The 27,999-nt window shown below is 46.9% G+C and overlaps 3 protein-coding genes and 2 pseudogenes across 3 annotated transcripts; 1 reads left to right on the forward strand and 4 right to left on the reverse strand.

Moving 5' to 3' along the window:
* Nucleotides 1–225: 225 nt before the first annotated feature.
* On the forward strand, nt 226–1,087 carry LOC121602797 (annotated as a pseudogene).
* A 733-nt stretch (nt 1,088–1,820) lies between these two features.
* On the reverse strand, nt 1,821–7,457 carry LOC121602798 (serine/threonine-protein kinase ATM-like). Its single transcript, XM_041931563.1, has 10 exons — nt 6,625–7,457; nt 6,319–6,561; nt 6,100–6,253; nt 5,732–6,024; nt 5,534–5,655; nt 4,073–5,474; nt 3,468–4,003; nt 2,755–3,397; nt 2,311–2,681; nt 1,821–2,242 (listed from the first exon to the last, which is right to left on the reverse strand). The coding sequence occupies exons 1-10, from the start codon at nt 7,147–7,149 to the stop codon at nt 1,864–1,866; spliced, it is 4,668 nt and encodes a 1,555-aa protein (XP_041787497.1). The 5' UTR covers nt 7,150–7,457; the 3' UTR covers nt 1,821–1,863.
* LOC121602796 (serine/threonine-protein kinase ATM-like) lies at nt 7,458–17,040 on the reverse strand. The gene is made up of 9 exons (XM_041931562.1): nt 16,958–17,040; nt 11,131–11,662; nt 10,837–11,066; nt 10,392–10,751; nt 10,185–10,318; nt 8,574–10,126; nt 7,986–8,510; nt 7,634–7,911; nt 7,458–7,571 (listed from the first exon to the last, which is right to left on the reverse strand). Exons 2-9 carry the CDS (start codon nt 11,624–11,626, stop codon nt 7,458–7,460), a joined length of 3,690 nt encoding a protein of 1,229 aa, XP_041787496.1. The 5' UTR covers nt 11,627–11,662; nt 16,958–17,040.
* Nucleotides 13,934–16,804, reverse strand: LOC121602800 (annotated as a pseudogene).
* LOC121602799 (Bardet-Biedl syndrome 2 protein homolog) lies at nt 16,701–27,817 on the reverse strand. Its single transcript, XM_041931565.1, has 6 exons — nt 27,518–27,817; nt 27,079–27,262; nt 26,851–26,970; nt 25,854–25,963; nt 25,284–25,688; nt 16,701–17,513 (listed from the first exon to the last, which is right to left on the reverse strand). Exons 1-6 carry the CDS (start codon nt 27,641–27,643, stop codon nt 16,905–16,907), a joined length of 1,554 nt encoding a protein of 517 aa, XP_041787499.1. The 5' UTR covers nt 27,644–27,817; the 3' UTR covers nt 16,701–16,904.
* Nucleotides 27,818–27,999: the final 182 nt, after the last annotated feature.

The following is a 27,999-nucleotide window of genomic DNA, read 5'->3' on the forward strand; positions in this document are numbered from 1 at the left end:
GCAAGGCTCAACGAGAAGTGCCGGGTTTTTTTTCTCATTTCTCTCCGTACAGTTACATGCTATAATATGCTATAATCTAGTCTAATCTAATCTAATCTATAATCTAATTTTAAATCTACAATAATGGATATAACAATTCACAAAATTGCCCCACCTTCCACCGAAGGCAAACGACCGGATAGTGGATTCCGATTCCGAAGCGTGAACAGTGATTGGAAACACGCAGATCAACGCGGAGTAAACAAATTATGAGGGAGAGCAAGCAAAAAAAGGAACAAAACCGAAAACGAAAACAAAAGCAACAAGTAGTTCAGTTTCCGCAGTTCATACGATTAAAAACAATAATAACAAGTTCGTCGTCTAATCGTAACGTACAGGCGGCCCAGGAAACGATCGCATCGCTCACGGCGGGCGACAATGCGGCCTACGAGATGGATGTCTCTTCCGGCGACAGTGTTGATGCCGTGCTGAATGAAGTGATTGGCCGGTACAAGCGACCACCGACGGTGTCGTTAATTCGGCAGGTATTACCCGCGATAACTTCGCTGAAGATGCCCGAGTCCGACTTTGATGCGGTGATCAACGTGAACCTGAAGGGTACGTGGTTGGTGCTGCAACGTTTCGGCCGGGCCATGATCGAGCACGAGCTGGCCGGTTCGATGGTGAACGTGTCGTCGATCGTTGCCCGCACCGGCAACATCGGACAGTCGAACTATTCCCCGAGCAAGGCCGGGTGGAAGCGATGACCTAGGTGGTGGCACGCGAGTTCGGCCGGTACAACATCCGGGTGAATGCGATCGTGCCCGGGTTCATCCACACGCCGATGACGGGGACGGTGCCGCAGAAGGTGAAAGATATGATCATCATGCAATGTGCGTTGCGTCGCTTCGGAAATCCGGAAGGTATGATAAGTGTTCTATGAGCAATTGGAATTAGATTGGACTAAATTTAAAATATTTGTTTGCAGAAATTGCGGAGGTAGCAGCCTTTCTGGCATCGGAAAAGAGCAGCTACGTAAACGGCACCTCGACCCAAGTGACATTTTCGAGCAGATTGTTAGCGTTTTTCGAGTTGCTGGAAGCTTAAAGAGCAGGCTTAAAATTGGCTTAAAGAGCAAGCGATATTGCAGTTTAAGCTTATTATAACAGTTGAAACGTCAGTGTGAAGCATTTTTTCTGGTGCCATTTGAGAATTGTCATCACGTTGTGCACAAGCTACCGGCCCAAAACAAAACATGCGTACTTTTCAATCCATATTAAACAAAAGTTTATTATAAAACACTCTTTCACGTTGTTTTGTTATTTTCCCAGCGTTTCTCTCCGCTATTCTGATGCTCCTGGATAGATCGTTTATTTCTTTTTACTCAGTGTTTTGGCTGTTGAACACCAAGGACGAAACTGCAAGCTTCTTGTTTGTCCGGCTTCTACCGAAGTTCTGACATAAACTTCAACGCTTCAACACATCGTTGTTCACTCACACACCCATGTTTTCAAGAGTTCATATGAGGCAATGGGTTAAATCGAGCTGTTCACGAGGAGTTTAAGCTAAAAATGTAGAACAGTTGTCACCTGGGGATCGAAGTCACTGGCGGATAAACGAACAGAAACGATCCATCTTCCGCCCAATAGGACGGCTCAAAAGGATGATACAGGTGTTACAGCTCAAAGCTACTTTGTACAAACCATACTACCTCCCTCAATTGTGCGTTTAATATTGAGAATGATTGAAGTGGTTTTTTTTCTCAATATTTTCTAACAACATTTTGCAACTCATCGTGTATGCATGTGATACATGTATGTAGAAAACGAAAAGAAATTAAATAAAAGATAACACTATCACCGGCTTTATCACACACTCACTTGCTCACAGGTACGGTTGCCATCCCGCAAACACTTGACAGAGATTGCGCTTGTTCATTGCGTTGAAGATTAGCATTTGCACCTGCCCATCGACTGAGATGTACTTGTTGTCCTCCTGGCCAAGCAGCTTCTCTTCCACCTGCATCAACGTACGCTCGGCCGTCACATTGATATTAGCCGCATCCATCGGCAGACCACCGACCGCTCCATCGGCCTCATCAGCGTCACCGGATGGCGAAAGGAAGGCTTGCTGTTGCCGACGGTTTGCTTTCTTGTTTGACAGCACGTTCCACGAGTAGAGCGGATCGTACAGCAGCACCTCCAGGATGGCGAGGATCACCGTCTGATTGTTCCGCAACACTTCCAGCGTTTTCTCGCACGATCTGGAAAGCAATGGGGAAAGAGTGTTTGGTTTAATAGCTGCAGACTTTACCAATGAACATGTGCTTACTTGCGGAAAACACCCTCAACACCGCTTATCCCCATACCATCCACAATGTCACGCGTCAAGCGGAACGGGACGGTCTCCGGGGTGGGCAGATTTTTCCCCATCTCGAACGCTATGCCAAAATCAATATGGATCACCTCCCCTGTTAGCTTGTCGATCAGGATGTTCTGCACGTGCCGATCGCCGATGCCCAGCACGTACCCGATCATCGAGCTGGCGGCCACACTTTTGATGTAGTTCTGCTGCCGCTCGAACCACACGCCCGGCTTCAGGTACTGCTCGAGAAAGTAGTGCCGAAAGACGGGCCGAATTTTGTCACAGATTTCTTCATAGTTTTTCAGCTTCTTCGGCAACGTCATGCCGGCCACCGCGTTCTGAGGAAAGAGGAGCATTTTTCAACATCGTTAATATTCAAACAAAAAAACGCTCTCAACAGCTTGTACATACATTGGAAAACTTTTTCCGCGCCGCTGTCGGTTCCAGGTCCTGCGGCCGATACTTGGCATGCCCGGAAAGCAACCACGCACCGATCGGCATCGTGTTGTTGCACCATTCCAGTATGCCGCTTTGCCTCGACAGCGGTACCACCTTGTACGTGCGCACGGACAGCTTCCGGTGCGCCGTTTCCTTATCGTGGCGCAGCAGTATGTTCATTATACCGAACACCTGCTGCATTACCGCATCCTGGCGCATATCATCCTTCCCCTTGAGCAGCTGCGTCCGTTTCGTACCGTTCAGGCAAAGGCAGGCAAGCTTTTTCGGCGCATTAATTCCACCGACACCGATCACCTTCGCATCCCACCGCCTGATGCCTACGATGTGTGAGCGATAGTTGCCGGTTTTTAGGACGGGCAACTCCACCGTTGGACAGTGGATGAGATCCAAGCTTTCCAGCTGCCCGAGCGGATCACGTTTCGTCATGGTGTACTCCCGGAAGGAGGGACTGCTGGAGAGCGTTTTGTTGGCCAGCTCGATCAGGGCGAGATTCATTCTCTCTGTTTGGTGCAACATTTGCTCGAGCGTTGGTTCTTTGCGCAGCTTTTTGTACACCTCCCGCACACCCATTAAACGGTTATCGTTGGTGGGAGTTCTTGAAATGTTTAAAAATGCATTTAAATTTAACTTAATGTGTTATTCCACTATAATTAACCAGCACTTACTCGTGATCCGGTTGATCTTTATACGCATGCAGCTGCGCAAACACAAACGGAAGCGTGTGATGGGGATGGTCCAGGGCGCATCTTATCAAAGCTTTCTGCACCAGCGCACCGTCCCCACTGTCCAGCCCGACGCGCGGTGTAAGCTGCGGTAAAACGGCAATAAACTTGTACGAAGGAATGGTAAGCAGCGACTCTTCGATCAACTCCTTTGCGCTCGTATTTTCCTGATTGTTCAACCACAGCGACATGATCCTAAATATCACCATGTCGCTCACGATCGTGCTCTGTTTCGCGTACATCAGATAATAGCACAGTGCCAGATTCAAGTAGTCCCAGCGATTCTGTTCCACCTCTTCGGCCGCTTTCTTGTCGCGCTGCAAGTTTTTCTGCATAAAGTGAAGCGAACGGCCAAGATCTTTGCGCCGCTGATCGGTGGCACGTTGCGTTTCCTCCCTCAGGCGGACCAGCTCGACCTCCATGCGGGCGAGATTCGTTTTCCGTGCCTCCCACTCCTGAGAGCGGATGAATTTGGTGAGCTGCAGGAAGGGAGGAGCAAATTTTCATTTAGTTTACCCCATTTAATATTGCAATGCTCCTCAACCTACCCGCACAAATTCACGATCCGCGTACTTCGCGACGGTGTGCTGCACGGTGAAGTTACGATCCACGTCGAAGCAACGATGGTTAGCGGGAACGTTCCCGGGCGAGGTTTTCTGTTCGCCACCCGCAGCCGTCGCCGCCGCCTGTCGCGACAGCACAAACTGGACATATTTTTCCGCTTGTTGAAAGTAGTCCGAGCATAGCGACTTGATCTCCTGCGAGTGTCCTTCGGCAAGGAACTCACCGTAAAGGCGACACGCCACTCCCTTCACCATCGGATCAGTGTACTTGGCGCTGTTCATTACTTCCCACGCCAACTCCTTCGCCAGCACCGGCTGGCCGGCACTCCAATTGAGCTGTGCATTTTCCAGCATCACCACCGACTGCACGTTGGCCGGCAGCTCCTGCTTCCCGATCAGCACCACATTCCGTACCGCACAGTCCACGAAGCCTCGCAGGCGCGATTCGTGGATCAGCAGCAGCAGCGTGCTGTACACTGCCGGCGGTACCCATTTACGTTTCGCACGAATCCCGGCCGTGCTGAAGATGGACAGCCGCTGGGAAAGGATCGTTTCCAGCAGCGTGAACTCGCTGTGCGGCAGCTCGTCCTGTTCCCTCCACCGGTTCAGCAGGTCCTGCTCGCAGTCGATCTGTCTGGAGAAGTGTACCTCACCGAAGTCTTCGATCTGCTGCAGCATCCGCAACCGGCACAGCCCGTGGTAGATGTGTTTGGTGGATTCGATGCTGGTAAGCTTGAAAAGTTCGCTAACGGCACGCTGCGCTGCCACGATCGCACTTTCCACCGCGAGTTCATCGCGCAGCTGCAAACACTTGAGCGCTTTGTAATGCGCTCGCTCGAAGGATCGCGACTGTAGGAGCAGCGCGCTCGAACCGGCAGCCGGTGCTCTCTTCGGGACATTGGGACCAACACCGCCGTCCGCGTCGAATAGTACATTCCAGTCGGACAGCCGCCAGGCACACTCGTAATCAATCTGTTGCGGTGCGACATGTAACGATCTAGCCAAACCGTACAGTGAGGAGTCTTTCAGTGTTTGCAAGATGGCATTCTGTGTGCCCGCACTGTCCAGGGCGGTATCTTGCGACCACGGTGTGCTTGCATCTTGCATAACCAAGCATCTGGCGTAATTCTGCTCTAGACGGTAATATTCCATCCGTTCCTGGATTGGGTTGAGGAATGATTTAACTGCATCGTTTACGCCGATCGCCAAATGGCATGATTTCATTATGTTTTGCAGTTCCGGGTGTCGTTTGGCATCATGCTTGCCTTGCTCCTCTTCCTCCCGGTACCAGAGGTCACCATACAGGATGGCTTTAAAGTGTGCCTGACAGAATTGAGACGCTTGTGCGATTCGTAGATAGTTAACGGAAATTTTGTACTGTGGAAAGCTATTACAAACATTATTTTTTAGGAAAAGTATTAACAAAAATTTGTAAATTACACTTACCATTGATTATGTATCCGAACACACTCCACGATGGTAAGCATCAGTTGAATAGCTTTCGGGTCATTGAAAATATTGTGAACCTCATTTTGAATGGCAGCGAACTCGTTGAAAAACTCATTAATCTGCAAAAAAGGAAGATATATTCAAATGTTTCCTTATCATCCGTGGCATCTACTACTGTGCAACAAGAGCACTTACAAAGCTGCCCATGCTATCGATGATTGACTCTTCGAATTGCTTTATCGTTATCTGTACCAGCAAAGGGACAAGCTTCTCGACGAATGTCGTTTCCTGTTCGGCCAGCTTTTTAATCATCGTATTTCCCAAAAATGACAGCAACGCGGCTGACAGCTGCTGCACAAAAGCGCTGTACTCGATCCGTTCGTTGGCAAGCATTGGCCGCAACGACAAACTGCGTCCGGTGGTACGAGTGAAGAGTTTGATCTCTTCCGCAGAAGTTCCCAAAAATGGGTGCAGTGTTGGTAGTTTGGCTGTTAGAGATACGAATATGATCGAAGTTAAGATTTAAAATGGATTTCTATATGCAATTTTGTTTAGAATCTCACCCGCCAAAGCATGGAATGTTTTTCCGTACAGCATTTTGTAGCAAATCAGTGAGGCGTAGTTTGCAACCGGAACGTTTCTGTTCGTTATCAGCTCGTTCAATTCGCTCAGCAGCACCGCAGCACATCGTTCGATTGCTTCCTTCGAGTTGTTGATCTAAAGAGAGATAGAAATTTAAAATTTAATTGATATTGCTACTGCCCAGGGCTTTAAAGCTGTACCGTATCGTAAGCAATCATTTCTGCGTCGGATTTTAACAGCATTGTTCCCAGATCGATCGGTCCTATTTCACTCAAACATCGGAGAGCTTCCATCGATCGCTTGTCGAACGGGGAGCTGCGCACAACTTCCAGCAAAGTGTAGACTAACCGATGAAGCACGCTTTCCCCATTAGCGCCCGACGATGCGCTTTGCTCGCTCAGCTCATCGCACAATAATTTTAGATCTTTCTTTTTGGTGGTGAGCTACAATAAAAAAATTAATAATTATATAACTTCCAAGTCACTCAAAATACAGCAAAAGCTTACCACAATCTTCAGCGCAGCCAAATCTTCGTATCTTAAATTGGGCAACTCAATCAGCGCCGCGATTTCTTCCCTTGGCAGCACATTTTCATGACCGATCGTTTTTTGGCGCGATATAGCAAGCCGCAACTGATCGAATCGTTCGTCCTTTGGTAGATAATTCAGCTTACCGATCGCACCCGCAAACGCGGCAGAGTGTTGTAAGATCAGAAACCGTAGCAGAGTTAGCGATTTTTGAGAAATCTCCGATGCCGGATCGACATTTTCCACCTCCAGCAATGATGACACTATGAAGTGCAAATGTTCCGAGAGCAGCTCGCACGCATCGCTAGATGCGACCACGTGCTCCAGGAACCGCCCGAAGCTGTTGAGCGTGGCAAGTCGTAGGGCGGGAAAGGAGGACAACAAGTTGCACAGGAAATACACCACATCTCGCACGAGATAGGGTTTGAACGCGCGTTCCTTCTGCTGTCCGATGTACTCTTTCAGATGGTCGAGAAACACCGTGTACTGGAAGAGATGTACCATTTTCTGCTCCGGTTCATCAGCCGCCCAAAGCCAGCGTTTGACATCCGTTAGGGTGCGTTCAATTGGTGAGCTGTTTTTAAAACACAAATTGCTCAGCAGCGTGTACTTGAACGATTGCGATCCCCATACCGACTGTTTCAGGTGCTCGAGCGCCGTCGAGTAAGTGGCTTTGCTAAGCGACAGATCGGCAACGAAGCAGCTTGGCAGGTCCTGGTCCAACAGCTTGCCCAGCTCAACGTGATCGTTCAATCGGTGGGTGAGGTGTTTGATAATTTCCGACACGTAATCTTTAAGATCTACCGTGCTTATTATAGGGCAAGTGCTTTGTGCATCCGACTAGCTATTGCATCATACTTGGGCGCCATCCCTTCACATTTGGCGTACTTGGGCAGAAGGAACGAAACACATTTCGGCAGTATACTCTGGTAATGAAATGGAAAATTGGTCATTTATCATTTTAAATTCATTCCAACCGAAAACATACCTTCACCATTTCTGCCTGCTGTACGCCAATCGATTTGCAGAACTGTTCGAACCGTTCCGGCTGCATGCAGAGTATGACGAAGGAAATGTTTTTCTTGAACAGTTGGATAAACTCTTCGATCGTGGCGATCTTTCCCGCTAGACGGAACGGGAAATGCAGCAACCGATTCCCTTTGGTTAGCCATAGCTCGAGTACGGTGTCCAGGTTAGCTTGAAGCAGCTGGCAGAAGTCGATATCGCTGGAGGTGCGCATAAGCCGTATGGTGTTTGCCATTTTGTCTAGAAGAAGGACAAAAATATGATTATACAATAATTAAACTTTAATTGTCAGCTATTGCTGTAACAACACTTACCATCGTTTACGCTTCCCAACTGAACGAGCAGCACAAAATCGCACAACGCGCGCCGACGCAGCATGAAGCTAATGCGAAAGATGCCCAACAGCAGCTGAAGGCAGCCGCTAATCACGTTCATTCTCTCATCGTTCATGTCCATCCCACCGTCGGTCGCTAGTAGCTCCTCGAACTGAATTTGATCGTACAGTTGCAGCTGAAACTCGTAAAAGCTGCACGGAACCGAAGAAAGGTCAGGATGTGACCATTCGAGCTGCATGAAGTGCAGAATATTCCTGACCGCTTCCAGCTTGATGCGATAGCTTGGGCTGCTCAGCAACGGCACCAATCCGTTGTAGATGCTCTCGTGCGTTGGCGTACGGATGTGCTGCGGGTAAGCGCGGAGCAGATACTTCACCTGCGCCAGTATCTTCACCTGCAGCTCGGTAGAGTACGTGTGTTTGGCGCACTGTTTTACGAACGAGTACAGCACGATCGTTACGTTGCGGATCATGTCTTCGTACGGGCTCACGAAGGCGGTTAAAGCTGAAACGGATTAAACACAATTTGAGAAGAGAGTTCAGTTGATCACAGCTACAATTAACTTACCACCGTACAGATCGATAATCTGCTCCGTAATGTCAGGATTGGTGTAGTGGTTTTTGCACACATCTACCAGGTTTCTCAGTACCCATACGGCCACCACCTCATGGGAAGTTTGCGCCAGCAGTATTCGACACAGATCAAACAGATAGAACAAATCCAAACTGCTGAACACATTCAGTTCCAACCGATCCAGCAGCTCGTGAGCCTCGTTCAGGCTTGGCCCTTCGTACTGCAGATATTCCGCTACGACGTGGAGGAAACATCGCTGCATTTGCTCTTCCGTGGCCAGTTTATCCGGCTGCAACACGGTCACGCACTGCGAATCCTCCCCCTCCTTCAGACTGATCTGCCCGATTGCCCATCGCATAATGAACGTGTGTTCGGTTTGCTGCAGCAGCTTCCTTACCGACGGATGGTAAGGGACACGAAAGATGGCCAACAATCGCTCGGCAAGGTTCCTGGTTTTGATGAGATTTAGCGTGGAGGCCGCATCGTTTTTCAACAGCCGCTCAAATCCACCGTTTAGTAGGTCGAACTTGAGCAGAACCTTTTTGTACAGTGGGCTCCTGGTGCACTGCTGCTCATCGTACGCGGCGTGCAGCTGCAAAATGTTGAGCATCTCCAGGTACAACTCCAAATCGTCGCAGATGCATGCCAATCCATCGGCTAGAAAATAATTCCCATCGGGCAGGATATGCTTGTCGAAGCTTACTACCTCACACAGGCGCAAAAACAGTGGTTCGTTTATGTTGTAAGAGATTCGTGCGCTGCCTTGGGGTGATTCCGCATCAATCCCTTCCTTTTTGTGCTGCTCCAACGCTAGCAATTCCTCTAAACTATGGTAGCGAAGTCTTTGCTCGAGCGTTTGCAACTGCCCGTCTCGCTCCCGGTAAAAGGTATCGTGCACTCCGGCGTGTGTGTGCCGCTCTGTCTCATCCATTGCGCAACATGTAGTCACCACGCAAAGGATCGAAATGCGTGCCAGCGTCTTTGCGCTCAGCCGCTCCTTTGCGTGTAGTATCGCTTTCGACTGTGTTTCGCGCGTCTGCGGATAGAGATAGTTGAGCAGCTTGGTCAGCACACCGTCGACACTGCCGAGACACTCGGCGTTGCCCACCGTCTCCAGGATGGACAGCACCGTGCCGACGTTAAGGTTCGTCTTCTCCACGGCATAGGTGTAAAAGGCTTCCAGCACGGTGCTGTTTAGAAAGCCGACGTTCGGATACTTTCGATGGCGAATCAATAGCTGCAGCAGGAGATTGGATTTAGCGCACGTTCTTGCGGCGGTGTTGGTGCAGGCACGGAACGCAGCGGCTATCATTTTGGCCCAAAGCTCGCCAATCGATTCACCGCTGGCCGCCGCTGTGTTCAACGATCGATGGGTTGACTTTTGTTCGAACGCGAGCAGCACGGAACAGCACTGGTAGAAAGCATCATGCTCGTGCGGCGATTGTAGGCTCGGTTGCACATTGCACAACAGTTGCAACAGTTGCGCATAGTCGTCGCTAGTAAGTGCTGCCTCATATCTGTCTAGAACCGCAGAAAGGATGTACAACCTGGAGGAAAATGTTTATTAATGATCTTTTCTACATGAAAGAGGAAGCGTGATCGTACCAACGCAAATTAAGCTGATTTGGAGCAGTACCGACCATCTCCATGATGCTTTGCAGTTTGTTAAACTGTTTGTTTCGCTTTGCGGCCGTTTCTTCGCCGCTAGATTCCTTCCAATTATCCTCGTTCCAGTACACCTTTGAAAAAGGGATGAGTAAGAAGTAGTAATTTTCCCTTTAAAAATGCAGAAAAAAACTCAAATAATCTTACCGTATAACACAACCGGGCGGCAAAGTCAATGAAACCATCAGCAAAAGGGGCCTCATTCGAGCCAAAGAACGAACTCTGATCCCGTGCCTTCATTTCACTCGTCAGTATGTAATGATATTCGCGCAACGTTTTCCTTCGCGCTTCATCGTCCTCGACCTGCTGCAAACCGTCTCGGGTCAGTGGTTTGGCAAGGGTATGAGATTTTCCTCCCGGGTACAACATTATCAGCGACAGATGCATCAACCGGAACAGTGACACTTTCTGTTCCTTGCGCAAGTTTGCTTCCTTGTAAAGTTTCACCGTGCATGGAACGAGCGACTCCAAGAATGCAATGATCTTCGCCTTACAATCCACCGCTATCTGCACGTGGCGATCAAAGTGTGATTAGGTTTAGCTTTGAGACAGCAAAAAACCCACCTCGGAGATGGTGCTAAACGCTACTTACCGCTTCTGTTATGTACAAAGCTATGTTTATCAGATCGCATAAAACGTTACTTTTCTTCTCGTTTACCGCCTGGCGCAGGTGGACAATCAGCCGGCTCAAATAGTCCGCCAGCAGTGTTTGCATCGAGCAGTTGGCTAAAAATTTCACCACAGCCAGCGAGAGACAGTTGGCCGCCAAGTGCTTTGGTACGTGCGCTGTATCCAGCATCACTAAACAGCAGTCAAGAATTTCTGCAAAAAAAATCCCCGTTTAATACTAAATAAAGTAAATCAACCTTTTCACCCCTCTGCTTACCTTTCCAGTGCTCGTAGCTCACCGGCGTTAGGCACCACTTGGAGCACAGCACGAACTTGTTCAGCACGTGCAGAAAGCACACACCAAAACTGTCCCGCATCGCTTGATCGTTGATCGCGCGCACAAAGCACCCGATCAGCTGGCTGTGCGGTAGCTGCGGCGCATCCCGATCCATCGCCAGCTCAACGAGCTTGTGCAGCACCACGACGTAGTCGTGGTTCTTGCTCTGCACCTGGGTCGTAATGGCGTAGCTCTGCTTCTGTATGCCGTGGTAAGCCGCATCCAGCACCGCGCACCACTGCGTCTCGAACGCATCCGATGCCATGTAGTCGAGAAAATCGTCCTCCCGGTTGTTCAGGATGGTGCTCATCTTGTTGAACGCCTTCTGCCGCACGGTTACCTTCTCGGACGACATCTCCACCAGCAGCAGACAGAGGTCGCGGTCCATCACCGACATTCTGCTGCTGCTGCTGCTGCTGGACGAGGAAGAGGCCATCGTGGTTCGTGGGGCGTGGTTTGTTTCAAGTTGTATCTGTAAAGAAAATTAAAAACATAATTTAGAATTTATATAAAATAACCTTATCTCCTTTTAACCTTCTTTCCGTAAATCCTGTTGGAACTTCTTGTTCGTACGAAAAGAAAATGCAGACTAATTTATTCTCTATTTCAATAAAGCCTACTACACTTCGTTTAAACTAGCGATGTTGCTATGATCACAACAAATCCTCCTTTAATATTGTGATACAGGGTTTTCCAATTGAGTTTAGACTAGAAGCATACTTTTTTTGAATAGTCGCAATAGATTCTTGACTAGCATCCTCTATTTTTGATTACGATCAATGGATTTTTGACTAGCAGCAATTGATTTCAGCAGGCCGGTTGCTGGCACGGAGTGACCAGATTGTTTTTAGAGGTTATCGGTAGGAAATCTAAAGCAAACTCGGTAATTTTCGGTAAAAACAACTTTTTATTCACTCACAAAATTATTATTATTATTATTATTAAATTTCAAATTTATTGTTGAACGGTGAATACTTAGAAAAATATTTGAATTTCGGTCAGAAAAATTGAGTTTTAGTGTGCTCAATTGTAAACCAATATTCGATCGAAAATCGATAGAACTACATATGGTCACTCTGAAAAACTTGTGCAATCTAGCTTTTGGTTAGGTTATGCCTGGGGGTCTACTACTGCATATTTCAATTCAGCCGTTAAGTGCTTTTGTGTTGTATTGTGCATTCATAAAATCAAAACAATAGCATCGAAAACCTATCATATAAAATATATCTTTCTTTGTGGATGATATATAACAGTAAAACAAATGATTTAATCAAATGAGCGGATGAAATTAAATATTATCCACAGATTATTATTCAAGTCAATCTGTCACACCGGATGTTATAAACGCGTCGCTCTTAGGCTGTCATGCAGGGACCTGCTGAAATCAATTGCTCCTAGTCAATAATCCATTGCTCGTAATCAAAAATAAAGGATGCTAGTCAAGAATCTATTGCGACTATTCAAAAAAAGTATGCTGCTAGTCTAAACTTAATTGGAAAACCCTGTATTGCACCATAATTCTACGCTAAAAAACACAAAAACTAACGACCCATTTTGCTCGCGTTCATAAGCATCATAACAAAAGAAACCCAAAAAAATTAGTTCGATTTATTTGTTTGTTCTTTTTCGACAATTCCATCGTGGATATCTCCTTTTTTTGTTCATTTTTCTTAGACACATTTTCTCTATCGCATGTTTCGGAATTTGCGCTTGATTGCTTTTTAATTACAGAGTTTTTACATGGATAGTTTAACTCAATTGCAGTTTTTTTATGCTGCTCAGTGTTTAAGTTTATGTTCAAGATTATAGCCTAAAATGCTCATTTACACAGCTTTCTTGGCATGTTGGCTCTCTTCACATTTTTTAACCGTTCTTATATTGGAAAGTAGGTAGAGAAATCAAAGCAATTCAAGTGAGTAGTGTAATAGGTTTTAAGTTTTCCGAAAAGTAATTGCAGTGCCATAGTACATCTAGCTAGTACATTTGAAAAGGAAAGAAGTAATCGTGTAAAGAAGTTCAGTGAGTGATAAACACCAACGGACACGTGAAAAAGAGCTATCGAAAGATTAGTCTAAAAACAAGTTCAGGTAAATGCACTCAACTATAAAATTATGTATCTATAGATTTATGTACTACTGAATGAAGAGACGAATGTGTTTTAATGTTTCGTTTGATAGTGCCGTAAGCGGGTACGGACAGTTTTTACAGTGTCTACAGCTACTCTTTCCATTTCTCATTGCACGTGAAGCTTAATTGTGTAGAGGGCGGATGGATGTGACAAAGTGGCTCAAATGCAGTTTACAGGATTTTCCAGGGGTTCTAGCCTGGTTATAGTTATGAGACACTACTTCTTGACTCTTTCTAATTGGGAAGTGAACTTCACATGACGGAAATTGGACTCTATTGCACCCTTTTTGGAAAGGTTCGTTGGAAATTCCTATTGGATATGTCCAACAAGGGTGCTATAGAGTCCAATTCCCGTTACATTTTACTTAAGAAAGAGTCAATAAAGTGTCCCACAGCTATGAGAACGCCTGGGGAAACCCCTGCCACATTGTACACATCGAGTCTGTCATCCTTGGCCAGTTAACTAACTTACACTACACTAAAGAGTTCGATTCGATCGATTTGCAATCCTATTCAAACCGCACGTGCTCTGTTTGCGCGAAACACTATGGGCGAAATTAAATATCAGCACGAGCACGACATGCGGATAACCTAATAACCTAACCGGGAGGTAAGAGGGGGGGCTTTATATGTCGTGCCCAAACTTAAATGACTATATAACACGGTTTGCAAAAGCAATATCTAACGATACCATTCGGTTCACAGGGGTTTATATGGAGAGGAGCATGGAATATATTCATTTCGGCGTGTGACAGAGTATACGCAATTCAGTTTACGCTACCCTTTTACACACACACGTGTGTTTTACATACGCAAAGCCTAATAAATAAGGAACATTAAATGATCATCGACAACTCAGTATCAGTTCTTCCCTTGCCACACTTTACAAGTGTGAGGTTGTGTGTGTGTGGGTGTGTGTTAGGCTAAAAACTAGTCTTCTCTAGATTTTCACATTAAAATGTATATGGTAATATCGCAATATTTCGCTTATTGAAAAGCAGATTGAGAGCAATTAAATTAAATTTAAAAAAACCGAAGCTTAGTATCGACATTAACGGGATTTGTTGGTTAAATCATCTTACGTGACTATCATTAAATTACCAATTCGGATTAATTATCAATGCGTTGCCAATCTTGGCGCCCGCTTCTGACAAACACGCCACACCGCTGCCGCTGCCGGTGCTGCTGGTTCGCTTGCGCATTTTCTTTTCGCGCAGCGCTTTCATCGCTTCGATCGCAACGGGATTGCCGAGATCTTCCAGCTTGAGCACCAACTTGTACAGCGTCTCGATAAGCAGCAGCACATGGCGAGCTTTGCGCTGGATAGCGGCGGGCGGCGGTTCAAGTGCCGGCACGCCATTTCCGTTCAGCTGGTCGCTGCCCATCACGTCGGCGTCGATGAGCTTTCGCGGCGCTATCACACTACCGCACTGCAGCTTGCCGAGCGAATTTTGAAATTGGAGCGGGGTATACGCTCGACCACCACCCGTCGGCGCTGAGCCATCCTTTCCCTCGCTACCGCCGTTCGGGTTGGAGCGGGATTCGGAACTGCGACGTTCGCGGTTCGTGCCGAGCAGCCCGCTCTTGCCGTTCTTCGACAGCAGCGACAGTAACAGCAGCTGGGCATGCTCCTCCGGCTGGGTGAACGGATGGTTGAGCTGATTTTCGCGATAGATCCTATTATCGCCCTCGCCCTTCGCCGCTGCCAGCCGCTGCTTGTACACGGTGAAATAGTAATCGTTAAAGTAGGGTGCGTCCGAGTTGAGCTGCGTCAGCTTTATCCCGATTAGCCACTGCTTGTTGCGATTGCTCATCATGTTTGCGTACTCATCGCGCTCCTCTGGCTGCCCGCCGCCTGCAGTGCTCGATGGCATTCCATTGCCTACTCGGGATCGTTGCTGCTGCTGCTGCTGGAAATGGTGCTGCTGCTTCATAAAACCCGCCCTTGGCAGGGCTACTAGCGGGGCTGCTTTGTTCACGCCATTGCCGCAAACGCTGAGCGTGCTGGCCGCAGCGAGCTGTCGGTTGAACGCGAGCAGCGGATGGTTTTGTTGAATTTCCTGCACCAGCCGCTGGTTGAACTGGTTCGTCGGCAGGGGCGTCGGGCTGCGCTGCATCAAAAATGGCGGCGGCCCACCCGGCGCTGGTCCCGGATGGCGAGGAGGTAGCGGCGGTGGCGGACCCATCTGTACCGGGCCGGGGCCACCCAGAAACCCTTGCAGCGGGGAACCGTACGAGCAGCGCTGCGGGAATGCCGGATGCATCGCCAGGTTGTTGATCGGGGTCGAGTACGGTCGGGCGGCTAGCATGTTGTACGGCAGCAAACCAAGCGGAAGACGGTTCGCGTTGTTCAGCATCCTGCGACGGTCCGGGCGGGAACAGGGCAGCGGGGCCGGCGTTTCGGGCGCCCAGCAGCGAAAGCGGCGGGGTGAGCAGCGCCGGTGGTACCCGTAACGGTGGTGCTGCTACTGGCGAGGAGATCATCGGGATCGGCGGCTGCATACTCTTTACCTCCTTGGCGGGTGTGAAATGATCGCGAGCTTTCACTGGTGGTGGTGGTTGGGCCGGGACCGGTGCCGGTGTGCGGAATGGTTGCAGTGTCTGCTGCTGCTGCTGCTGGTGAAATTGGTTGTGATGGTAATGGAGTTGGTGTTGTTGTTGTTGCTGCTGCTGCTGCTGTGACATTTGCTTTTGCAGCATACTTTGATGCTGATTTTGCTGATGCTGATGCTGGATGATGGTTCGTTCAATGTCCTCCACTGACAGCATCTTCATGGGTGGAAACAAGCCCGGTGGCAGTGAGGGAGGCGGTTTTGGCGGCAGGCCACCTCCCCCGATCGGATGCGCCGGTTCCGGTGGTCGAAAGGCGCTCTGCTGTGGTGGCAGGGCAGAAAATGGCGTACCGCTGGGCCTATAATCGCTGTACGGTGGCTGCACCGGAGCCGGAACCTTCGCCGGGCTACCCCAGATGCTCGGATCCAGCCATAGCTTGTTCGCGAACTCATCGCCAATGCTTTGGGCCACCACACTGCTACGGCCGCTCTCGCTGTTGTTGTTGTCGCTGCTGCCCCCGTCGTCCTCATCCTCCCCAAGGAAGGAACCGGTTCGCCCCCCATTCCTGCAACTTTCCAGCCGCACGAGATGCTCGTGGATGTCCTTCCAGTCGCCCTTGTCCGCCGCACCGAACGTTTCGTCATTCAGGGCGTCATACTCCTCCTCGTCCGAGATGTCTTCTTTGCATCGGCGCCGCTGCAGCGGCGAATGCAGTTCGGCGGTGCGCCGCGGTGCTGCCTGGAAGAATCGGCGAGCTTCCTCCTCCTCCTACTCCTCGTCGTTCTCACCCGGCAGACTGGTATCGAAGCCGAAAAAGGAATCCATCTCTGGGCTTTAGCACTGCATCCGTACGAACGGTTAAGGCGTACAACACAAATCACAGTTTTCCATCCAGCACCACCACCACACCACACAGCAAAACTGGTTCGGGCATTCGGTTTTGGGGTCGAATGTCGATGACTTATGCATGCAAGCACGTGTTGGCGGTTTAAAATAATCAGATGATCTTCACTTCATCTACAAATACCGGGTGACTAAGCGCGTAAAAAAAACAAAACTGCACACATAACGTAAGCGGCATACTTACACACACTCTTCGGTGACCCGGTCAGATTGTGCGGTATGGTGTACATCGCAAACTTGGGCAGCTGACGGGTCAGTTCAAACACGTGAAACTGCACACTGCTCGGGTAGCCGACGAACGCTTTGATGTGAATGTCCTGCGCATTGTCCTTGAGCGTCTTGAGCGGTATCAGTATGCGCGAAACGTCCTTCGTCAGGTGCGCGATCAGCGTTTCCTCCTTGAACAGCTGATCAGCAAAGATCAACACGACACGAATCGTGGTCGAGTTGTTGGTCGACACGGTGATGTCGATGTTCATATCGTTGCTATCGTAGCTGGTGGAAATGCCGATCTGTAGCCGCGTGTTGGACGGTATGATGCCGACGTTGTCCGGCACACTCTGCACCAGATTGCTTTCGCTCGTGTTGCTCAGGATTTCCTTGTTGTACTTGATGTTGTTTTCGTAGTGCTTCAGCTCGAGCAGCAGTTTCTGTTTCTGAGTCAGCAGAGCGTTCATTTCCTCATCGGCAACGTTGTGCAACGTTAGCATGTTGACGCTTGGCGTCGTATATCCCCGGGCAATAATCCCAGTAGAAGGTCTGCAGTGACGGAATCGCAACCCCGTATGCAAGCGGAGTAAGTAACGCTACACTGTTCTTAGGGAAGAACGGAACTTACTTTATTCATTCATATCAGCGTAGCCGTTCTACGCCGCTATCTTACTCTAGCGATGCCTAATCCTAATTTTCCTAATCCTAGTTTCCTTATGCCCTATGTCCTTATCATGAATACCCCCACCCTTATTTTAATGTGGCTTCTATGCCCACGCACTTTACGCGCGCATCCTAATTACTAACACTACTTAAACTACTAACCGCACAAGCTGTCCTAATCTATAAAGTGGGCGTGGCCTTCCTATCTAATCCTATGCTATAGTTCATCCTACTTCCGAATTCATCCTAGTTCTAGTCTTAATCCTAATTAGTTCATTTCTATTTTTAGACCTTGTTCATTTCTGTCGGCGACATCCTCCCCCCCGTAAGCGCTCGTAGAGGGTTACAACAAAAAAGGAGCCGACTGAACTTACTTTTCTTCTTTTTCGTTACGTACGTCTAGCTTAGCAACTTTTGCGGCAGGTCTTTTTACCATCGTGGTTCCTACACGCATTACTACCGCTCTCACTTGCCCATCCTTTGCCGTATCAACATCTACTACTCTTCCCTTTATCCACCTACCGCTAACCTGTTCGTTCGGAAATGTCACAATATCTCCTATTTTTAGTGGTTCTGCTTTATTTAACCATTTCCCGCGCGATATCAATTGAGGTAGGTATTCCTTCACCCATCTCAACCAATAATTTTGAGCCGCTAGTCTGGATTTTTTCCAAATAGACCTCGATGCCTCGGCTTCAACAATGTCTAAAAGAGAAGGTGCGGCCTCTCCGGAATAACCAATTAGGAAGTGGCTTGGTGTTAGAGGTTCATCATCCTCGTGTTCAATAGGGATGTGCGTTAGCGGTCTATTGTTAATGATAAATTCTATCTCTATCAACAAAGATCTCAACGCTACTTCGGGCAAGGAATCTTTTGTTAACGGGAAAAGACTTTTTACCTCTTGCACCATTCTTTCCCAAGCCCCTCCAAAATGTGGTGCTGCCGGTGGATTAAAATGCCAGTAAATTCCTTCCGTTGCACACCTTTGCTGAATTTGTGCCATTTCTCTACAAGCACCAACAAAATTAGTACCATTGTCGCAATATATATGGGCAATTTTTCCCCTTCGATGCTGCATATTTTTTAGAATCATTATAAATGTGTTAGAACTAAGATCGTTGGCAAGCTCTAAATGTACAGCTCGGGTTGTTAGGCATGTAAACAATGCTCCCCATCTTTTTTCAGATCGTCGACCAATCGTAACAGTAAGTGGCCCAAAATAATCCACTCCTGTATGCGTGAATGGTTTAAAATATGCGGCTGTTCTACAAAGTGGCAACGCTGCCATTTGAGGCGCTTGTGGCTTGGCCTTATCATTTTTACATTTTTGGCAGATAGCTGATACCCTTTTCAATACGGCTCTAAGATCGACTACCCAGAATCTCTGGCGTATGGCGGCAATTACTGTTTCGGTTTTTTTATGTTGATATTTTTCATGGTAAAATCGTACGATGAGCATGGTTATATAGTGAGATTTAGGTAATAAAATTGGATATTTTGTATCTGAACTTAAATTTCGACTTTATCTAGCCTTCCATTTGCTCTCATAATGTTGTTTTCATCTATGATAGGGCAGAGATTTTTTATGTTGCTATTTTTCGATATTGGCAATTTCATGCTAAGGGCTGTTACCTCCTCTTCAAATCCTTCCCATTGTGCTTTCCTAATTAATAGATTTTCAGCCATGTCTAAAATGGGCTTATCTATTATTTTTGGACTTTCTTTATTTTTTGATTTAAGTCGTTTTAAATATGTTAGCCCTATTGCCAATGCTTTCATCAATCTTTTCCAGCTGGAGCACCAATTGACATTTATGACTTCCCAGTCTATTTTTTCCGTTGTGCTAATTGCGTTAAGGTAAATCGATTGCATTTCTTCTACAGTTTCTGACTCGAGATCGAGTTTTGGAATTTCCTGATCTTGCAAAAACTTCGGTCCTGTTAACCAAATGGATTGCCGCGATGATTGTTTGGTGGCTTCATCGGCCGGATTATCTTTTGAACAAACCCAGTTCCATTGTGCGGCTGAAGTTTTACTTAATATTTCTCCTACTCTTGCAGCTACGAATTGTGTGTACCTTTTTGGTTCTGCAGCAGCTATCCATGCCATTACTGTTTTAGAATCAGTCCAGTAGAACGTGTCGTTAATGTGTACCCTGAGCTCTTTTAAAATTGTATCGGCTAATCTTACTCCGAGAACTGCACCTTGCAGCTCCAAACAGGGAATTGATAAAGGCTTTATCGGCGCAACGCGAGATTTCGCTGCTATAGGAGAGACTTCAATGCCATTTGAACTAATTGTTCTCATATAAACGATGGCTGCAAAAGCTTTGTCGGACGCATCGACAAAAACGTGAATTTCCCGCCGAGTTATGCTGTGATTTGTTTGGGAATAACATCTTTTAATATTGATTTTTTCAACTATTTTCATGCTCTTAACCCAAGCGTTCCATTGATTAATTATAACAATTGGAAGCTTGTCATCCCAATTATGCCCTAATCTCCACATTTCCTGCATTATTAATTTGGCTTCTATAAGGTGGTTTGCTAATAATCCTAATGGATCGTATATTTTCATTATTACTGACAAAACTTCACGCTTTGTTGTAAATTTGTTGGCCATATTAAGAAATTTAAGTATATATTTGAAACAATCGCCTTCTGTATCCCACCATTGGCCTAATATTTTTGGGTAAGTTTGATCCTTTTCAGTGATTTTTAATAAACTGCTTTCACTTACACGCTCTGCTGCCAAGTTATTTAATAAGCCCTTTGAATTTGATATAAAATTTCTAATAAAAAAGTTTGCTTCGTCGTGAATGGTAATTACTTCGCTTACTCTTTCTAGAGCTGCTTCTTCTGTATCAAAACTGTCAAGGTAATCATCGACGTAGTGATTTTGAATAATTGCTGTGACAGCTTCGGGGTGAATATTTATAAATTGCTTAGCATTTTCATTTTTTACGTATTGAGCGCACGCTGGTGAGCAGGTAGCTCCAAATATCATTACATTCATTTTTAATGTTTTTGGAATACTAGTAGGACTTTCTCTATACAAGAAAAGCTGTGCGGATTGATCTTGCTGTCTTATTTTAACCTGGTGGAACATTTCTTTTATGTCCCCTGAAACCCCTACACTTCCTTCGCGAAAACGAACAAGAATTCCGAAAAGAGATGCAACTGCATCGGGACCTGTTAGTAACTGCGAATTTAATGAAATTCCTGCGTTTTTCGCGGCAGCATCGAAAACTAATCTTGGTTTTGGTTTGGGCTTATTATAATTTATCACTGCGAAATGGGGAATATAATTTATTTTGTTACCGAGCAATTGATGATGATTATCCTTCACAACTTCAGCATAACCCTTTTCACAATATGATGCAATTTCTGCATGATACCATTCCTTCAGCGCATTATCCTTTTCTAATTTTCGTTCAAGACCTTGTAAGCGTCTCAAGGCTTGTTCATAGCTTTCTGGTAAAACAACTTTATCATCCTTCCAAAGCAAACCTATTTCGTAACCAAGATTTACCTTTTTCATTGTACTTTTCATAAGCGTATTAGCTCTTTCTTCTGATTTTGAGATCAATTTATCCGATCCCGGTTTGACCCCAAATTCTTCTGTTGAGAAATAGTCTCTCATAAGTTTATGCAAGGACATTTTTTGCTCGTTGTTCTCTATGACGGTAAAGAGCTCATGTTTTTCAGCCATGTTTTTTTCTGTGTATTGTGTTTGAATTTCATTGTTTTCACCAAATAGCACCCACCCCAAATTTGTCTCATTAGCTATCGGTTCTCCTGGTTTGCCTGCGCGACTTTGTCGTGCATATATCAAATGTGCGTGAGGTAGCCCAAGTAATACTGTTGGCCTACCATTTTCAAAACTCGCTAACGTTATATCTTCGAGATGTTTGTATCGTGTTTTAATTTGTTCTGCGTTGACTGATTGAGCTGGCAGACGCATTTCTTGCACTGTTCGTAACCCGTTTAGATCTAGGAATTTTCCTTCGACATTTTTAATTTTAACACTTATCACTTCACTTTCGGGCTCCTCTTGACGTACCCCGTTTGTCCACGACAATGATAAAGGTAGCTTAGGACCCGTGGCCTTTAACGCTTCCTTCGTTTGCTTGAGAATCAAGCTAGCCGATGAACCCGTATCGATGAATGCAAATGTATTCAATTGTTTCGCGTTATGTTTAAGTGTTATGGGCAATATTTGAAATAGACATTGTTTGTGATTATGGACATTTAATCTTTCAACGGTATGCGTATTTGGTCGAAAATTATGAAGAAGAGTATGATGTTTTTTGTGGCAATTATTTTCTCTGCACTGTGGTGGAAGGTAGCAAGTTCGCGATTCATGATTTGTTTGGTTACAGCAATTTGCACATATTCTACCTTGCTTTATGACATTCCAACGCTCATTAACATGCATGTATTGAAATCTACGACAATCAATTAATTTATGACCAAGGCCACAAATGAAACATTTTGCTCTTTGCCTTTGGACAGGCTCTTGAATTACGCGTTGTTGGGGCTGTGCATATGAGCAAGACGGTTGGTCTGCTTCCTTTGCTCCCTTCGCCTTTAATAAGATTGCCAATTGCTCCTGGGGTCTGAGCCATGCCGCAAGGTCGCCTAAAGTTCTAACCCTTTTTTCACTTAAAGTGTATTGATACCATTTTCGCATTAGTTCGACCGGTAGTTTTCCCACTAAGTTTTCTATGAGCATAGTATCTTGCAAATAATCTGCTCGACCCAACGTGGTCATACTTCCTATCATATTGTCGATTGCATGCATAAAGGTAAGAAAAGTTTTAGGGTTATCCATGTTTGGGTTATCTATGCTCATGAGGTCTTTAACGAGCGTTTGGTAAATTATATTTGGGTTGCCATATTCATTTTCAAGGCGCTCCATGATGGCTTCTATGTTAGCTTCATCGAAAAGCATTCCGCTGACACTTTCAGCTGCCTCCCCTTTCAAACTTTTCTGTAAGGCTCTTAGAATTTCTAAGGCTGAAAAATCTTCCTCGCGTTTAAATTTATCAAACACAGTTTTAAATCGCGTCCAGGTTCTGAAGTTGCCATCAAATTCTGGCAAGTCCATTGTCTGGGGCCTAGGAGGACTTGCGGTTCGTTCCTTTAAAACTTGCACCATGCTCCTGATAAACTCCATTAAATCCGGGCTCGGTTCGGCTTTCGGTATATTTGCGATAGGATTTGTTGTGACATTTTCCTCCTCCTCTTCACCTAAGCTGAAATCTTCCATCTCTTGGGCTTGACGCAATAATTCCGCGTTTTCTTTTTTTAACCGTTCAACTTCTTCCCTTTCGTACGCCCGTTTTTTCTCTAGTTCTTCTTTCTCCCTTTTAACCCGCACTAATTCTTCGTTCTCCCTTTTAAGTTCCGCAATAACATTATATAATTCTGACGGGTCTACGTCGGACCCCTTAGTAGACTTAGATCTAGTTAAAACGTTTGTAGTACTCACAACCTTTTTCGCCGTTTTGCTGGTCTGCATCTCGTCGCTCTGCTGTTGCTGTTGTTGTGACTGCTGCAGCTGCATCCTTTGCTGCTGCTGCAGTTGTATATGTTGCTGTTGTTGCGCCTGCTGCTGTTGTTGCGGCTGTTGCTGCGGCTGCTGTTGTGGCAGCTGCGGGGGCAGCGGCGGCTGGGGCTGCGGCTGCGGCTGCGACTGCTGTTGAGGCATGCTGTCTCGCCTTGCTGTTCACTGCTTCACTTTTTTTTTTTTTTTTTTTTTTTTTTTTAATCACTCTCCGTCACTGCTTCGCTGCTACACTGCTACACTGCTTGCTGCTGCACTGCTTCACTGCTACACTGCGGCTTCAGTTTTTGTTTTAATCACTCTCCGTCACTGCTTCGCTGCTACACTGGTTCCTGGTTCTGTCCAAATCGATGGACACACACTGCTCCGTCAAACTTTTCACCAATTTTCCTCCTCTGCTCGCACGCCACTAGCACTTTCCGTATCTTCGATACAAAGCGTTTCTTTATTCACTGCACTTTTACACACTTCTGCTGCTGCTTCTTTTATCGTCCTAGCTCGGTCCGAGCTGCTGCACTGCTTCACTGCTACACTGCGGCTTCAGTTTTTGTTTTAATCACTCTCCGTCACTTCGCTGCTCACCGGTTCCTGGTTCTGTCCAAATCGATGGACACACACTTCTCCGTGAAACTTTTCACCAATTTCCTCCTCTGCTCGCACGCCACTAGCACTTTCCCTTTCACTGCTTCTCCTAGCGTCCTAGAGCTCGGTCCGAGCTTTTAAGCGAGAGATTTCGTCCCCTCCGTCCTGGCCTGCCCTGGCTTGGGCTTTCGTGGGGACAGTCCGTATGTCCTGTCCTGCCCTGGCTTGGGCTTTCGCGGGGACAGTCCGTCCGTCCTGGCCTGCCCTGGCTTGGGCTTTCGTGGGGACAGTCCGTCCGTCCTGGCCTGCCCTGGCTTGGGCTTTCGCGGGGACAGTCCGTCCGTCCTGGCCTGCCCTGGCTTGGGCTTTCGTGGGGACAGTCCGTCCTGACCTGCCCTGGCTTGGGCTTTCGCGGGGACAGTCCGTCCCTCCTGGCCTGCCCTGGCTTGGGCTTTCGCGGGGACAGTCCGTCCGTCCTGGCCTGCCCTGGCTTGGGCTTTCGTGGGGACAGTCCGTCCGTCCTGGCCTGCCCTGGCTTGGGCTTTCGCGGGGACAGTCCGTCCGTCCTGGCCTGCCCTGGCTTGGGCTTTCGTGGGGACAGTCCGTCCGTCCTGGCCTGCCCTGGCTTGGGCTTTCGTGGGGACAGTCCGTCCGTCCTGGCCTGCCCTGGCTTGGGCTTTCGCGGGGACAATCCTTCCGTCCTGGCCTGCCCTGGCTTGGGCTTTCGGGGGAATCGTCCTTCCTGGCTGTACCCCGTCCGGGTTTTCGAGGGAATCGTCCTTCCTGGCCTGCCCTGGCTTGGGCTTTCGAGGGAAATCGTCCTTCCTGGCTGTACCCCGACCGGGTTTTCGAGTGAATCGTCCTTCCTGGATCCTCTACTCTGAGTTCCTGTGTAGGTTTACTTCCTCTCTGGAGCCACCATATCCTTAACCGGGCAATAATCCCAGTAGAAGGTCTGCAGTGACGGAATCGCAACCCCGTATGCAAGCGGAGTAAGTAACGCTACACTGTTCTTAGGGAAGAACGGAACTTACTTTATTCATTCATATCAGCGTAGCCGTTCTACGCCGCTATCTTACTCTAGCGATGCCTAATCCTAATTTTCCTAATCCTAGTTTCCTTATGCCCTATGTCCTTATCATGAATACCCCCACCCTTATTTTAATGTGGCTTCTATGCCCACGCACTTTACGCGCGCATCCTAATTACTAACACTACTTAAACTACTAACCGCACAAGCTGTCCTAATCTATAAAGTGGGCGTGGCCTTCCTATCTAATCCTATGCTATAGTTCATCCTACTTCCGAATTCATCCTAGTTCTAGTCTTAATCCTAATTAGTTCATTTCTATTTTTAGACCTTGTTCATTTCTGTCGGCGACAGGCGGAAAAGCAAAAAGAGAGAGAGAGAGAGAAAACAGGGCATGAAGCACGTGTCTCATCGTGTGATCTCATCGATCCACACGCCCGATCCCCGTGGCCTTACTTTCTCCATCCGCCGTCACGACGACAAGATCCAGCAGCCCGATCCCCCGATAGTCGTTGCAAGCGATCCCGCACACGAAATCGTTCATCTTCATCCGGAACCAAACGTCCCCGGTGCGGGGATCACGTACATCGATCTTGCCACTCTTCCAGCCGACGATCATTTGCTTCGCCTCGCATCCCAGAATGTCGTACGTGGCCATCGCTGTGGCGCGGGCCTTCGACTTGATGCGCCACATTCGCACGTTCTCCTCGAACACACCGATCGTGCCGTTCTTGACGCTGTACATAAACTGGCCGGTGCGCAGGGCGACCAGATTCTGTATCTCGTTGCCCTCGGTAAACTCGTGCAGCAGCGCTTCCTTATTGTAGATCCGTATGCATCCATCATCCGTGCCGGTGATGAGCTGTAATTTGGGTAATTCGAATTCGAAAGGTTTGACAGTCGTTTGATGGGGCGTTTTTTTTCTTCTGTTTGATTTAAATGTCTTCAATTCTAGTAATACATCAACTTCAAAGCTTGGTGCTTGCCTGCGTGTGTGAGAATGTGTGTGTCAGTGATAATGTCTTACCTCATTTTGACCGTCCTTATCGATATCGATTAGCAGCAGTGAAACCACGCTGCCAGACGTTATCAGCCACAGCACTTCGGTGCCCTCCTGATTGTAGCCTCGGACGACCGCTGCAAACATAAATAGAATTATTTGCTTTGCTGTATTTTGGACTCTTTTGACCAGCACACCCGTAACCACTTGACCGGTAGTTTTGTTTGTGATTGCGTAAAAAGCATACCTAGGCAGCCCTGTTGCGATTAATAATGATATTCTAGTGTAAAATAAATGTTTCGATCGACTTTATATTGAATAGATTACTTAAAATACATACTTTTTAACAACGAGAATACGTAAATTACAGCATTACTGCCGGTTAGAATGATTATTAAAGAACATAAATTAACTTTAAAAATATTATTTTTAGAAACTTCTATGCCTTAATATAATTCTCAAATGAGCAGTCCTTCCTGGTCGATCTTCATGAATAATATACATAAATTCCTAAATCATCTTTACAATTCTTCCTTTTTCACCACAAACCACGGGCAGAGACGATCACAAGGGAGACGATCTGCATCTCGCTACGTAGTATCTATTGCCATTGCCGGGTTTATCTCAATTAAACCAGTTTTTTTTAAGTGACCAAAATTGATTATTTTTCCATTTCTACAATTATTGTCACAGCGAGAGTCCATGTTAGGAGAATATTAATAAAAATAAACACACCGACGCCTACAAGGCAGGACGTGGTTCAAATCTTATTCACAAACAGCATACTGTCATGACTGACCGACTATACCCTGGTGTGGAGTTAAGCATGTTGTGAGTTGTATTAGATAACCATATTATTGATATTAGAAACCATAGCTTTTATAATAATTTTAATCGTATCAATTGTTCATACATGTAAAGGAGCAATTAAATTATTTCACTAATACACAATATATGTTATTTGAATATTTCGTAGACTGTTAAAATATACATTGAAATGCAAAACATTGCCCCATATACGTACCATTGCCGCCAACGATCAGCGTATTGCCCGGTTGGTTTGCGTAGCCACCGATCACGGCAGACCGTACGCCCTCGTGGAAATCTCTCTGAAACATGTTACAATTTTCATCCACATGGTACGCTGAAAACAGACAGACAGAAAGCAAAACGATGCAACCCACACGGTTGCAATCCAGCAGTTGAAGTTACTTTCTATAAAACGGTCGCTGCACTCGACACGGCCACCTACCTAGCACATGCGAAGGACTTCCAATCACCAGCACGTCGCGTTCGTCGTCCTTCTTCAGCCGCCCGGCCACGATCGCCCGTATCGGAAAGTTCATGTTAAGCAGTGCGATGTCATTTTTGATTTCCGAAATCGAGAGCTTCGAGTTTTGCAGCCCGTAGCGTTTGTGGGGCGTGTGGATTAGAATCTGTCCGGACGGGGTGGAAGAGGTGGATGAGAGGGTTGAGAAAGTCATGCACAATCAGCAGAGCGGAAATCGATCACACTCAAGATCGTTTCGATTCGTGATGATGGTAGTGTGAACGAAGCGCGTGCAGCAATCGAGCGCAACTCTCCGGTTTTGGTACACAGACGGTGAACTAGTTTTCACGAGTCTCCTTTTGGCCGAGGGTCACACTACCATCACACACATAGCATAGGGTGCGCAAAGGCAAGCTCCTACCTTGTCCGCCGTTGTGACCATGGTCAAACAGGAATGGATCCCGTCGTACTTCCCGCAGGTCACCAGCTTGTCGAACACTTTGTAGTTGAGGGAGAACGAAAATACGGGTTTGGTGGATATGTCCATTGCGATGGGATTTGGCAAACCACAAAGAAAAAACTTCCACTGCACCAGCAGTCAAGACGTTTGTGATTGTTTTTTATCGGGCAGGAAGTTTTCGCTACGATTTGTTTGTACATTGATTCGCGCCATGGAAACCGTCCGCCTTGACGGTGATGGAGTCGCTCATGCGCACTCTAGCGTGTTGACATACCTGTTGATAATGGATTCCGATGATCTGGTGCTTTTGGAAGCAACAGGTGATATTGCTGGTGATTTGAATGTGATGTGTTTTTATTTAAGAGATGACATTATGATTCTTTTAAGGAAATGATGCATCATTGATCGAAGCGAGTAAACTCTTCTGAGCAGGTTACACATTT

Source organism: Anopheles merus, unplaced genomic scaffold (assembly GCF_017562075.2).
Source record: "Anopheles merus strain MAF unplaced genomic scaffold, AmerM5.1 LNR4000632, whole genome shotgun sequence".
NCBI lineage: Eukaryota > Metazoa > Arthropoda > Insecta > Diptera > Culicidae > Anopheles > Anopheles merus.

What these genes read in the sequence shown, in the direction of transcription:
- LOC121602798 (XM_041931563.1), bottom strand. Translation starts at nt 7,149, where the DNA reads ATGGTACATCTCTTCCAGTACACGGTGTTTCTCGACCATCTGAAAGAG. An exon ending in AACATTCCATGCTTTGGCGG is followed by an intron (nt 6,025 to 6,099) that starts GTGAGATTCTAA and finishes TATCTCTAACAG; the next exon opens with CCAAACTACCAACACTGCAC. An exon ending in CGCGGAAAAAGTTTTCCAAT is followed by an intron (nt 2,682 to 2,754) that starts GTATGTACAAGC and finishes CTCTTTCCTCAG; the next exon opens with AACGCGGTGGCCGGCATGAC.
- LOC121602796 (XM_041931562.1), bottom strand. Translation starts at nt 11,626, where the DNA reads ATGGCCTCTTCCTCGTCCAGCAGCAGCAGCAGCAGCAGAATGTCGGTG. An exon ending in GATTATCGATCTGTACGGTG is followed by an intron (nt 8,511 to 8,573) that starts GTAAGTTAATTG and finishes AATCCGTTTCAG; the next exon opens with CTTTAACCGCCTTCGTGAGC. An exon ending in AGCAGGCAGAAATGGTGAAG is followed by an intron (nt 7,572 to 7,633) that starts GTATGTTTTCGG and finishes TTTCATTACCAG; the next exon opens with AGTATACTGCCGAAATGTGT.
- LOC121602799 (XM_041931565.1), bottom strand. Translation starts at nt 27,643, where the DNA reads ATGGACATATCCACCAAACCCGTATTTTCGTTCTCCCTCAACTACAAA. An exon ending in AAGTCCTTCGCATGTGCTAG is followed by an intron (nt 26,971 to 27,078) that starts GTAGGTGGCCGT and finishes GTCTGTTTTCAG; the next exon opens with CGTACCATGTGGATGAAAAT. An exon ending in TCGTGACGGCGGATGGAGAA is followed by an intron (nt 17,514 to 25,283) that starts AGTAAGGCCACG and finishes ACTGGGATTATT; the next exon opens with GCCCGGGGATATACGACGCC.